The sequence below is a fragment of the Mixophyes fleayi genome, chromosome 6, assembly GCF_038048845.1.
Source record: "Mixophyes fleayi isolate aMixFle1 chromosome 6, aMixFle1.hap1, whole genome shotgun sequence".
Classification (NCBI taxonomy): domain Eukaryota; kingdom Metazoa; phylum Chordata; class Amphibia; order Anura; family Limnodynastidae; genus Mixophyes; species Mixophyes fleayi.
In genome coordinates, this window is record NC_134407.1 from 3,929,005 (window position 1) to 3,943,621 (window position 14,617).

The 14,617-nt window shown below is 43.8% G+C and overlaps 1 protein-coding gene across 1 annotated transcript in view; it reads left to right on the forward strand.

Moving 5' to 3' along the window:
• The first annotated feature begins 1,521 nt into the window (after nt 1-1,521).
• AFAP1L2 (actin filament associated protein 1 like 2) overlaps nt 1,522-14,617 on the forward strand; it is a 101,867-nt gene continuing 88,771 nt past the window's right edge. Inside the window, exon 1 of the mRNA XM_075215631.1 lies at nt 1,522-1,678. Within this exon, the coding sequence (XP_075071732.1) occupies nt 1,663-1,678 (16 nt within the window). The 5' untranslated portion in view covers nt 1,522-1,662. The remainder of the gene's footprint in view (nt 1,679-14,617) is intronic.

Here is a 14,617-nt window from a genome sequence, read left to right on the forward strand (position 1 = left end):
TGCATATAGGACGGGGGTACTGGTGCTTCCTGGAGGGTGAGGGGTTAATGTATATAGGACAGGGGTACTGGTACTTCCTGGTGGGTGAGGGGTTAATACATATAGGACAGTGGTACTGGTGCTTCCTGGAGGGTGAGGGGTTAATGTATGAAGGACAGTGGTACTGTTGCTTCCTGGATGGTGAGGGGTTAATGTATAAAGGACAGGGTTACTGGTGCTTCCTGGAGGGCGAGGGGTTAATGTATAAAGGACAGGGGTACTGGTGCTTCCTGGAGGGTGAGAGGTTAATGTATAAAGGACAGGGGTACTGGTGCTTCCTGGAGGGTGAGGGGTTAATGTATAAAGGACAGGGTACTGGTGCTTCCTGGAGGGTGAGGGGTTAATGTATAAAGGACAGTGGTACTGGTGCTTCCTGGAGGGTGAGGGGTTAATGTATGAAGGACAGTGGTACTGGTGCTTCCTGGATGGTGAGGGGTTAATGTATAAAGGACAGTGGTACTGGTGCTTCCTGGAGGGTGAGGGGTTAATGTATGAAGGACAGGGGTACTGGTGCTTCCTGGAGGGTGAGGTGTTAATGTATAAAGGACAGGGGTACTGGTGCTTCCTGGAGGGTGAGGGGTTAATGTATAAAGGACAGGGGTACTGGTGCTTCCTGGAGGGCGAGGGGTTAATGTATAAAGGACAGGGGTACTGGTGCTTCCTGGAGGGTGAGAGGTTAATGTATAAAGGACAGGGGTACTGGTGCTTCCTGGAGGGTGAGGGGTTAATGTATAAAGGACAGGGTACTGGTGCTTCCTGGAGGGTGAGGGGTTAATGTATAAAGGACAGGGGTACTGGTGCTTCCTGGAGGGTGAGGGGTTAATGTATGAAGGACAGTGGTACTGGTGCTTCCTGGATGGTGAGGGGTTAATGTATAAAGGACAGTGGTACTGGTGCTTCCTGGAGGGTGAGGGGTTAATGTATGAAGGACAGGGGTACTGGTGCTTCCTGGAGGGTGAGGTGTTAATGTATAAAGGACAGGGGTACTGGTGCTTCCTGGAGGGTGAGGGGTTAATGTATAAAGGACAGTGGTACTGGTGCTTCCTGGAGGGTGAGGGGTTAATGTATGAAGGACAGGGGTACTGGTGCTTCCTGGAGGGTGAGGGGTTAATGTATAAAGGACAGGGGTACTGGTGCTTCCTGGAGGGTGAGGGGTTAATGTATGAAGGACAGGGGTACTGGTGCTTCCTGGAGGGTGAGGTGTTAATGTATGAAGGACAGGGGTACTGGTGCTTCCTGGAGGGTGAGGGGTTAATGTATAAAGGACAGGGGTACTGGTGCTTCCTGGAGGGTGAGGGGTTAATGTATGAAGGACAGGGGTACTGGTGCTTCCTGGAGGGTGAGGGGTTAATGTATAAAGGACAGGGGTACTGGTGCTTCCTGGAGGGTGAGGGGTTAATGTATAAAGGACAGGGGTACTGGTGCTCACAGAGTTGGGGATACAGGGGGCTGCGAAGTTCTCTTTCCCAGGCTGATGTGTGAGTGACTTCACAGGGAGGGGCTGTGCAGGAGGAAGCCTCAGTCCTCAGTCCTCAGCTACACGTTACCGGGAGCCCTGCACAGCGCTGGGATATTATTCTCCAAATCCTGGGAACTAACAGAGGACAGATCCTGGCCGGGCAGATGGAGAACTATAGAGGTACCGGACTGTCACTGAGAGATGCGGGGATCAGTACCATGGGCAGAGAGTGTAACTGTAACCGATCAGTGATACATTGTATCACTATGTATGTAACAGAATACCACAGCACGCAGGACTTCTGTATAATATGAATCTGTTATCGGTGTAGGGCTGATACAATAGAAATATATATATATATAATGTCAGCATAAATTGCAGGAGTTACAGATAATATATGTGTTATACCCAAGAAAATAGTAATCATATATATCTATCTATACTACTGACATGTACTACAATGTAATCCATGTTTCTTGAGAACTGTCTAATAACAGATTATGTTTAGAATTTAATTGGTTAAATATTTGCACAAAACTGAATAAAATATGTAACAGCAGTGATGACCATACAGTAAGTTTATCGTGTGTGTGTATATATGTATATATATATATATATATATATATATATATATATATATATATATATATATATATAGATAGATAGATATAGTTGTTAGTTTTTGTTACTCTACACAACTTTATTGTTTGTACTTTATTTGGTATTGACAGTGGTTTTAGTCCATTCACACATGGAAGCCTTGTGCTCTGTATGTAACATAGGTCTGTGTAGTATAATGATTATTATGAGAGTTATTGTATAGGGATTATGAAGATTGCGGTAGGTTCTGATAACAGAACAAGGTGAGTTAGTGTACACAGACCTCATTGATGCAGAGAGGGGTTTCGTGGTTACCCTGTGATTTGAATGGTATTTCTTTTGTCTTCTGATAGTGACTCAGTATATGCAGCTCCCAGTATTCCTCAGTGATTAACCCTGTTGCTGCTGGCAGTGAGTAGGGATCACTCCGTACATTAACCCTTACACTGCACAGGTTGTGAAGTCACTGTATTAATACCCAGGTCAGATGAAGTTGGAAAGTCAGGAAACGCTCAGTGGATAAATGAAAATCTGATGAGACTCTGGAGGGTCTTTTCACATCATTAATTAGACGTATTCAGCAGTAGAAGTGACCTGTGTGCTTAATAGGTTTATATATGCTCTGTGCTCACTATGTAGACATACAGCCTGTATACTACATATGTGTCGTATACTACATACTTGTCTGCTGGCTGCCCCTCAGTGTATGAGAGGAATTACTGGGGGACAGACCATCCAATGTCACCTATAGTACAACTCGCTTTATAAAGTCACCTGGGAACAGGTACCTACTACTATAGGAAAAGGATGATTTTGGTCATATAGGCAACGCTCTGTTCTGGGGTAGAACTACAAGTACTAGCATGCCCTCTCTGCTGTAGGCATATGTGATAGGGGGAGAGTGTGGGGGAGATGTGTGAGCGTTGAGATTGGGGGGCATATGTGCGATAAGGGGAGGTGGGGAGAGGGATGTCTATGTTATATATAATGAGGTTGCGGACATGTGTACAGATGTGCCCTCCTTTATCTATGTTCATATTCACACACGTGCATAACACACACAGACACACACCAAACATGCACACAGACAGACATGCACACAACAATACACTGAGACACATCACACATACACACACACAGTGATGCACACACAGACAATGATACACACACACACACACACACACACACACACTTATCAGGCAGTATACCAGTATTTCAGACTGTCTTCCAGACATAGAATGAAGTCTGTCTGAGATATCTGTATTTTCTCCTGATAGTGGATACTTATTGTGATACATATTGTTATTGTGACAAGTTTCTCACTATCATTATGGATATTTGGGATATTTCTGTTATTGTCCCTGATTTGTATATGAATATAGGTATCTCCCTAGAGGGGCCAGGCCAGGGCCATCTTTTCCATTCGGCCCCATAGGCAGGGCTCTTAATTAGAATAAATAATCCTGCAAAAGAAAAAACCTGCAAAACAAACCTTCAAGGGTCACTGAGCAAGTACATTTGTCTATCTCTATATATCTATATCTATATACATCTATATATCTATATCTATCTATATATCTATATATCTATATCTATATATCTATATCTATATCTATATCTATATCTATATATATATATATATATATAGGGGCCCCGGTGTACTGCTCTGCCCAGGGGCCCATAATGTTGTTAAGATGGCCCTGGGCCAGGCTTCCCTTCTACACTGTGGGAAGGACCAACCCTAAAACAAGGGAAAGATGAGGGGAGCTCTGTGTGATGTACATTTGATGGAGTCACACGTGTGGAGTCGGGGCCCCTGTCATACGTACAGCCCAGGGCCCCGATTGTCCGTATCTACCAATGTTATTATCACAGGAAGATCTGTTCCATACAACATTTCCTGCAGTGTAAGACAGGGGTACTCCCAGTAGATGGACATTTATGAAACTCTAAACTTAATCATACTAATAAAGTGGAAAATAATAGATCGTCCAATCTAGTTGCTTAAAGGCAAAATAAATACATTTATTAATAGAACATTAGTTTAAAATTGAATCATGCAGCGCTTCTCCCATAGTGTGTCCTTACGGATCCCTCTGACTGACAGACTGGGGGGTTTATACCTTCTGAACAAAGTTTTGGGGATGGGAAAAGTTCACAAATATACATCAATTATTACAATGTTATACAGCAATTCCAAAAAGAAGTTAATTATAATATGCAGTAAGTTCTGTCTAATATGCAGTAAGTTCAGTCTCTCTGGGCGGGTAGAAGGGCGTCTTTGTTTTGGTCCCTCGGGCAATGTTGACATCTGAATCTTTGGTCAATTAATCACAGGTAAACCTTAAACAGAAATATCACAATTAGTGAAGTCATATTTAGTCTTAAATTAGTGAGGATATAACAACAGATATGACAGTGATTTCCTGAAAGACTCTAAACCTTTTACTTAATACTTATCTTATTATTAAGATATTGAACATAGATTCTAGTCTATCTCAGAATGTTAATCAGGGCTGATCCCCATAATCCTGGTGTGTAAACCTGCTTCTCACTGTGTTTACATATGACTTGTGAATACAACAAAGGGCGGTGTTTATGCTAAATATATATGCAAATCTAGTTTTTACATATAGATTAGGTTCCATGAGTAACAAATGAGACTCTAATTAATATTCAAAGTAGCCAGTGACCGAAAGGTATTTTATTCAATATAGGAAGCTTAATTGTTAAGGACAAATCTAGCACTACAGTAAAGTACAATGAACTGCCAATTAAAGATACAATTATATGGATTTATTAAAAATTACACTTTAACAGTACCCCAATATCAGTCCAGATACAGAATGGTTCGTTGTATCCACCATTGTCCAGCTGTTTATGTATTGTATGTTACATTCTTTTTGTTACCATTATGTGTTATTTGGTTAACATGGGAAGCTTTGCAAAGAAAAAAATGTGGTACTGCCGATAGCAGCCGGTAGTGTAATGGAATTACATATACTGGTGTATGGCACACTGGTTAGCTAGCATGTTATGTATGTATGTATGTATGTATGTATGTATGCATGTTCACTTTATGCATGTTTGCCTGTGATGGTTGTATGTTCCTGTTGTCTGTCTGTATGTTCCTGGTATGTCTGTCTGTATGTTCCTGGTATGTCTGTCTGTATGTTCCTGGTATGTCTGTCTGTATGTTCCTGGTATGTCTGTCTGTATGTTCCTGGTATGCATGTCTGTATGTTCCTGTTGGCTGCAGAGATCTTTGAAGCGCAGATACCTGAATTTAGCGGCCTTATCAGCATTTAGTCTACTTTTCAGGAATTCTGGGAATTGAGTCTGAGAAACTGAGGGAGAGATGGTATCGCCTGTCTGTCAGGTTATCTGCGGGACGTTCTGAACAATCAGACCAGACTGGTTTTTCATCCTCTTCTGAGGAAGTCCCGACAGATTATTATTCTGATGTGGGTGAGATGTATCCAGGTACCTGGGCAGCAGGTTTCACAGGAGAATTATAAACATTCACCTAGATAATAATACAGCTTGTAAGAAGAACAAACAGTGTTACTCTCCAAACTGAGGCTGACACAGCAAGCGGCATTTACAGCCAAGTTCTCTTTCCAATTAGTTTCCTATAACATCTGACTTTAATGACCTTTGGAAACTTTTCTTTTGCTTTGTATTTATGTGCGTCCGGGATCGGTGCTCCTGGTCTTAGGAGCGCTCGGAAGACAACACAAAAAGGTGCACAAAGGTGCAGAACTTTGGGTGGACCCCTTCATCTCTGACACCCTGAAAACAAATGGCTCATCGGGGGGCGAGGGTCTTGGGTCTCCCCATTTGCCACAGGATTAGGGGGTGACACTTTTGTTCTGGGGTCTGCTGAGCCTTCCCCCAGGACACGGTATCTTGGTCCAGAGGGTCCCCATCTGCCCTCCTAGGACAGAACTACCCTTGATGTTGACCAAGATGATTTTTTGCAAACAAATAATTCAGGTTTAACAATAAATAAATTGTTGGGGGTTTTGTATCAGTTTAGCTCCGCAATTAGGTCTTAATTGCATCCAAACTATTCAGGTCATTAACAAAACACAAAACGGCCATGACACAGCTCAACATCTGCCTTGGTCGATCGTACGCCTCAAATTCTACGGTGCAAGATGGTGGCGTTTGCAGAGGATGATGGGAAAAGTTGGGTAGGGAGAGGATGTTCCTGGCAAAAATGAGATGTCATTTTGTAATAAAAGGTTTCAAACAGGTGAAAAAGCAGTGATGTAAAAGAAGAACTTAGTGTAATTGAATGAAAGGGACAGGGAGGGGGCACAGTGCATTGCAGGATGTCATAGTCTCCCAGGTCCCCCTATTTGCTTTCAAAAGAGTGGGGGGCTCCTCTGTGCACCCATTGTGCATCCGCTGGCTCAGAAGATGCTTCCACTCTGCACTTTTGAGAGTGAAGTGGGAACCGCAGGTGGAGCAGAGATGTTGGGGGGCGAGGAGGGCGTAGCGGTCCAGAGGTGGTATTAAAGCAGTCGGAGGTCCGACCATTTCGATGTCTCCCCCTTCCCAAACCTTTAGGGACACGTCTAGTGTGGGAGTGGTCTTCCCAGAGTGGAGGGTAGGAATACACCTTCATGTACGCCGTGCGGACCGTCCAGATATGTAACTGAGATCCGGTGTGTTTAGTATTAGTATTATTATTATTATTATTACTATGAACAAAAAGGAAAACCCTGATTTCAAATCCCCATGTAAGAGGCAGCTATGTATACAAGTCAGGGCAGTCTGGGCTGGGGGGATCAGGGGGGCCCTCTGCCCCCAGGGCCAGTCTCATACTGGGCTACCTGGGGCTGGATCACTGGAACATCTGCATTTTTTTGGTTTACTTTAAAATCTACCTGATAGGCTGCTGGGGCGAGTCTTTACCCCCTGGAGTAAAAACAATTGCCAGCCCTCCCCTGATACAAGTGATGTATAATCAGTATATTACACTCCCCAGTCTCAGCTTACCCCGGTGATCCGGACTGTGCTGTATATTCCAAGAACAAAGAACATTCTATGATAACGAACATTGTTTTTGTTCTAATAAATTACTTTATAATCAACGTGATGAGTCACAACAGGTAAAGGGAGCGAAAAACTGTTGTAGATTATTTATAGATCAGTGAAGTCATCTTATTGTTGCCTAATTTTCTTACCTCACTTATGGGAGTTTCAGAGGCGAACAAAGAAAATAAGTAATTTGCACCATTAGTGAGCTGGATAATCCCACCACTGGTCCCACCCACCTGAGCGGTAGCTGCATGATGACACAATTCACCCCCCGCCACTTGGTGTTTACTGAGGTTGGCGGGGCATAATACGTGATTTACATCACGTCCTCGCCCATCTTGGAGCAGGTTAGGGATCTCAGGGGGAATTACCTGCTCTCCTGGAGGTGTCCCCCTAATTTGGGAGTATCCAGGACAATCTGGGGAGCAGCCAGAGAGAAATGATGGCAGAGAATATGATGCTATTGGGTTGAGCGGAGCTTCCGCTGCAGAGGACAGGCAGGAGGGGGGGGGCAGTGAGTACCGCCCCCCCCCCCCCCCACCCCCCTCTTAATCTGGCTCTTCTGTCTGCTCTGTCATTTAAAGTCTATTTTTTAACTGGTAACTATAATTACCCTGTGAGTTACATTCAGCTCTGCTGGAATAGAGGAGGATAGAAACATACTGACACATTTAGTAACAACTGTGACTTCCTAGGGTTTTAAATATGGAATCTTCACCTGTCTGTGTGTAACAGATTGTTCCCCAACATACAAATGTGACTGGCATTTCTGCCTCACAGCACTGGGGTCATGAGTTCAATTCCATTACCATGGCCTTATCTGTGAGGAGTTTGTATGTTCTCCCCGTGTTTGCGTGGGTTTCCTCTGGGTGCTCTGGTTTCCTCCCATACTCCAAAAACATACTGGTACGTTAATAAGCTGCTATTAAATTTACCTTAGTCTCCCTCATTGTGTGTGTCTGTCTCTGTGTTTGTTAGGGAATTTAGACTGTAAGCCCCAATGGGGCAGGGACTGATGTGAGTGAGTTCTCTGTACAGCGCTGCGGAATTAGTGAACCTATATAAATAAATGATGATGATAATAGCTGATGCTGTCTTAGTAGTTATAGATATAGTCTTCTAGATGGTCAGCTCTTTGGTTAGGCCCCTTTCATATTATACACAAGTCATATAAATAATATTTGTATAAACACTTGTAAATAATATCTGTATAATTGGTGAGTTTTCATCACCTCAGTGTTCAGTAGGAAACCCTGTAAGGATTAACGCTCCCTATGGTAATTTAGTTTGGATATTAGAAGTCACCTGGGGTTTAGGTAACTTGTATGAAGCTCTCGTCCTGCGGGCTCGTGATGTTATATGGGTACAGATCTCCTTGGTGAGTTATTAGCAGTTATGTAATACTACATAAGTACAGAGGGGCAGTTTTTTGGGGGCCCTTGGAGTTGGAGCACCAGATAGCAGGGGAAGGGAGGGAATTGTGAAGAAGTTAATGTTGTGGGCAGTATAAGGGATACACGTATTGTGCTGGGCGTAACACAACAGAGAAGGGAAATACTTGTACATAGCAGACTACATTCAGCATACTGCCCTTCACATATACAGTCCTGTGCCTGTCATACCAGCCTCATGCCCACCATAGTCCTTTGCCCATAAATACCAGAACTATAGTGTCCCAGGATCTAGGGGTAAGGGGGGCCTGGCAGTTCTGGGCTCTAACTGAGGGAATATCGCTATAATGCCAACTCTTGGTGAAAAGGTAGGAGCAGAGGAGGGGGCATTCAAAGCTCTACTTTGGGGTCCCATAACTTCATGTTAGACCCAATCCCATAGATTCAGCCCTGTGCCCACCATAACAGCCCCATGAGGACAACCTCATGCCAGTTATACACCCGTACAAAGATTACCAGCCGCATGCCCTACGCCCAGAAGCATACAGCCCTGTGCCCACCATAACAGCCCCATGAGGACAACCTCATGCCAGTTATACACCCGTACAAAGATTACCAGCCGCATGCCCTACGCCCAGAAGCATACAGTCCTGTGCCCACCATAACAACCCCCTGAGGACAACCTCATGCCAGTTATACACCCGTACAAAGATTACCAGCCGCATGCCCTACGCCCAGAAGCATACAGCCCTGTGCCCACCATAACAGCCCCATGAGGACAACCTCATGCCAGTTATACACCCGTACAAAGGTTACCAGCCGCATGCCCTACGCCCAGAAGTATACAGTCCTGTGCCAACCTTATGACCATCTCTCGACTTTTCACCATACAGTATTGGTCAGCGGTCCGTCCACAATGTATGAGCCAATGGAAAGCATCTAATATAATTACGGTGTGAGAAACTAGAGGTGGCTTTAAGTTATATTAAACCCATGTGGCTTCTATTTGCAGCAGACGTTTCAACTAATGATGTAAGTGAGACTGAGGGGTGGATTTATTACATTTACTCATTCTAGCTATCATTTATCTAGTGCATTATAGAACATGACAGGTAGAATCTGATTGGTTGCTATGGGCAACATCTCCACTTTTGCTTTTTAAATAGTTCAGTAAATAAACCCCTGAGAGTGAAGAGAGAGTGGGCAGCGAGACCTCATGGCTCACATTGGGGGCATTGTCATCGCTGCCCACCGTAGGTTGTGGACTAGCATGCAGCTCGTGTGCCACCCATTGGACGGACTCTATAGTATGGGGTTCACTATACCACTGTGTAAGGCTCTGTACCCCTTGTGTCTAGAGCCCCTGATGAATATAAGGTCACTCGCGTACCCTTTTTCAGGAGGCATTGTAAGAGAGGCGGCATCGGCCCTCTTCTACCTTATATCTGCTATTAACTGTGCCCAACAGCAGGGCGTGCTTATCCAATGGGCTGACTAGGCTCTAGCCTAGGGCACAGGGCTTTTGGGGAGGGTGCAGAAAGGTGACAGGAAGACTTATAAACTGAAAACCATTTTAAAATATAAGAGAATAGTTGTTCTCCTAAGTAAAAAGGAAAACGTAGTAAGGATTTAATCTTGATGTATTCCCAGGGTAAAGGCTGAATACAGTGAGTCATACTTGGGTGGGCGCTTGAGGATAAGCGAGTGGGAGAGACAAGGATGACGACAGGCGCAGGTGTGACAGCCACCTCCCCCGTCCCCGTCACATCGTCACCCTCAGTAGCCCTCGTTCATGTCTCTATTCTGCTACACAGTTCTGATTTTAATGATATGAGTGACAAAGATTGTTGTGACCCTTTAAAAAGCCAAGTGGAGCTGAGTTTCAGCATCACAGGAACATAAAGATTGGTTTGGCCGGGGGGGGAGGGATTGGGGGGGGTGTGAAGGAAGCTGGATTTTAAATTAAATACAAGATCGGTTTGACCTACCGCGTCTTAGCCTGGCACGGAAGGCGGGGGCACTATGAATGTATTAGCCGAGGGCGGCCTGAACCCTAAATTGGGCCCTACAGAGAGATCCAACCAACGGGGAGCAGATTCCGGTATCATTCTGCTTTGGGGCGACCCTGCTTCTAACATACATAAAAACTTCCATACACAGGATAAAGAATTTTGTAGCAAGTGTTATACATTTTATTTCACATTAGAAACCATTCTTTTGGCCTTTCAAAAAGAAAAAGCCGTCTTCCCGGCTGTCAGTCACCTCCCTTCTGTTCTCCTTCCTGAAACACATGTAAATAACTCAGTTCTGAAACAAAATTCCCAGCAGATCTCACATTCCTGATACTGGGGGAGGAAAGATTGAGACATCTCCCTCCATAGCTCCCCCAGCTTATCACTGTGGGTGCAAAGTCAGAACCAGCACAAAATTAGCTGCTCACAGATAAACAGGAAATCGTAATTATAACACACAAAGCACAATACCTATGTATAGAACGAAGGCCTCCAGCCAGACGTCCTCACTTTCACAGACCAGGAGCACAGAAGCCCAAAGGTTTTAAGAAATGTGAACAAACTAAAGTAACCTCAACGTTGTGATTATTGTATTGTCACTTAAATGTAACATCTGATAATATAGTTACCCGGCTCATTGAGTGCGGTCGCCCCCTGTACCCTCCACCACCACCCTGGGTCAGTGCTGCCCTCTGAGCTGTCAGGGGTTCACCAGTAGCCCTCAGTAGCTTTTTTAAAATGATAATCTACATAGAAAAGTGCTGTTATTTTCTGCTGGTGTTTTAAAACCATATAGTAAGTAATGAGTGGGACGTGTGGCAGTTTGTGTGATATCGCTCTGCGCACGCCCAGAAAGTGGGCGCACACGTATGCTCCTATTTAGACTTGGAACTAGATGCATTTTAATCAATATTCCCCAATAGGGATAATAAAAGGATTAGTAAATTATTGATTTGCAGCTTTTTTTTGCAGACTCCAAGGGCTAGATTTACTAAGCTGCGGGTTTGAAAAAGTGGGGATATTGCCTATAGCAACTAATCAGATTCTAGCTATCATTTTGTAGAAGGTACTAAATAAATGAAAGCTAGAATCTAATTGGTTGCTATAGGCAACATCCCCACTTTTTCAAACCCGCAGCTTAGTAAATCTAGCCCCAAGTATAAGAACTATCATATATTAAGTTCCTCCACCTAGTAGTGCCCCTTTCCTATTCACAACAATGTAACTTTACCAGCAGCCACAACTACTGTTATCTTGTTACTATGTTGCAACAATGTTGCTGCCTTCTGTGAAACAGTTAACCCTTTGTGCTGCTGATGATTGTTTTATATCTTGTTTTCAACCACAAAGGACACAACTATGTTTGCAAATCATATGAACTCAACCAAAATAAACAAGGAGCGGACACCTCCCTCAAGTGAGGACAATCTTAAGGATGGGGAGGTTTCTAGGGTGGAAAATGAAGCATTCCTAAGGCCCCACTCCTGGAACAGTTATTCATGTTATGTCTCAGGATGGTGTGTTTCCTGTGTTTGCAGATTGCTGTAGTATTTTCTGCTGATCTGTGATATTGTATTACTGACAGTAGGTAACAGTAATTCAGTTATAATTAGGCTGTAAAATATTTGGGTTTGGAACCCTCCCAGAATATCGCTAGTGCGTTATAAGAGCACTGCCAACGACAGCGTAATATTGCGATCCTCTTACTGCAGTATCTCCAAAGATTCCGTTCTGCCTCTTCCATTTAAAATTTTGGGGCCTATTTATCAAGATCCGTCTCTATATCACTGCGATCGTCTTCACAACACAATTTAACAAAAAAAGTCGCGGGGCAGCTGAGCGATAGCAATCCGACGACACTGGACAGAAGTGGTAAGAAGTGTTGTTGCTCACCGGGCCAGTCTGCTATCAGTCAGACTTCCCGGCTCTCACATGCGCACTGGGATTGTTCCATATTCATTATAAAAAAGTAATAAAGTTAATGAAGCATTTTTTCCTGTTTCCACTCCCTGAGATCTCATTAGCAATCGGAGGACAAACACTTGAACCGTCCATGTCCCTTTCCTTGGTGTTTTATATGTATGGACAACTGCACAGTACCACTTCTCTTGTTCTGTATGCTGGTTGTAATTCTCAGTATCTCTTCTTATTCTGTATGTATGGACAACTGCACAGTACCACTTCTCTTGTTCTGTATGCTGAGTGTAATTAAGAAAACACGCCAGTGACACTGCAAATACATTAAGCATGCAGCATCGGGCATGCTAAATTTAAATGAGATGCGGAAGTGAGCTGATGATAAGATCGGGAGCAGTCGGCTGTGGGTCCGCAGGTAAAGGCTCGGTGGGCCGTCTGTTGCTCACCGCTGCCCTGTAGTCACCTTGGTCATGAAGTCCCGGGCATCTTCTGGGCAGAGATAAATATTAATGCGTATTAATGAGAGAGTATGCCACGCCCATGTACAGGGGCATGTGCTGATCCCCGCGGGGTGGTCAGGGTGACAAGTGCCCCTTCCTATGAAATGGGGTGGGGCCTGCTGATGCAAATCACATCATTAAGCCACACCTCCGTTGTGACCCTGGAATATGTCTATACTTGGAGAATAGGTCACATGACCCTCAACTTACTCCACTAGGCGCTGTCAAAGAAGCATCTGTAGTACAATACAGCACCGCCGCGGATGCTGTTCAGTGCAGTGCCGCCTAAATGGAGCTGCTGCACATGCTCTATGGTTTTTTTTTTGGGGGGGGGGAACCCCCTCTTAAAAATCCTGCGTGCGCCCATGGTCCTGTAAGGTAGAAGTGCTGACCACTGAGCCACCGTGCTGACCATTGCAAAAGGCTTTTGACTCAGGCAGTTTTATTTTTCTAAATGACATGACAAATTCACTTTAAATTCTAGGTCTCAGAATTGGACTCGTATAATACTCACGTACTCGCCATCTTTGAATGCGAGTGGGCAATACACCATCTTCCCTATATATACCACCTACCCATATAACCTGGCACTTCTCATCTTGAGTTATCAGTTTGTTAGTAATCCGTTTACCAGAATCATTAGAGCAGGTAAGGCGGAAACTGACAGGAGCACACTTCCTCTATGAAATTATTTATAGGAACAGGATCTTTAGAAAGTGCAGGTATTGAGGAAGTGAAGGTTAAACAATAAAACAATGTTGCAGCTTAAGTGTGAGATGCTCTGCAGGATTTATCAGTCAGACATTACCGGAACAAATAAATCGCTATACAAATTAGCAATGAAAAAAGCTGAAAACTATTAAAAGGTAAAGATGGACTTTGTGTACTAAATAAATGAGAACTAGAATCTGATTGGTTGCTATACGCAACATCTCCACTTTTTCAAACCAGCAGCTTGATAAATTTACCCCTTAATGAGAGAATGTAAACATGTATCAATGTAATTGTGTTGGTTGTTCAGACATCCTAGGCATAGTCCTGGGATAGCGATAAGAGAACAAGTATAGCAGCGATGCTTATTAATTAGGCCACGAGGAAGCCTCCACTGAATCTTATCAACTGCGGTAACTCCTTGTTTTATAGCATGAAGCCCTTTGATAAATACGCATCTTTTATAATGAGGAATATTCCTGACTATATATAACCTGGCTGGTGCAGTATTGTGTCATTGTGTGGGGGGAACGAGATGCCCTATTACCTATTGTTCTCTCTGAGACCATTGATTGTTTCCCAGCCCATCCCTGCTACAATTCTAATGAAAATAAACATTATTTTTAGAGGGCCCCTGGGTGGAAATGTTCCATGCAGTCAGGGTCCCATTGTTTTTGGCTGTGCCCTTCCTGCCCTTAATTCCAGCGGCCTCACCTACTTAGGAGCTGTCGGAGATCTTCAGAAGTGAAAGCACTTGTCATGTGACCTCTCCGAAACTTTGTTGTTTCTAGAACTCCCTAAAATGTTTCCTGATAATCAAGCGCTGGATTTATGAACCGTGATCGTGTTACTCCAGTCCCTGGAGTGTTATTTGTTTGTACCTTGTGTATTATTGGTAATATAATTATTTTCTCTACTGATTTCAATCATGTAGGAGAT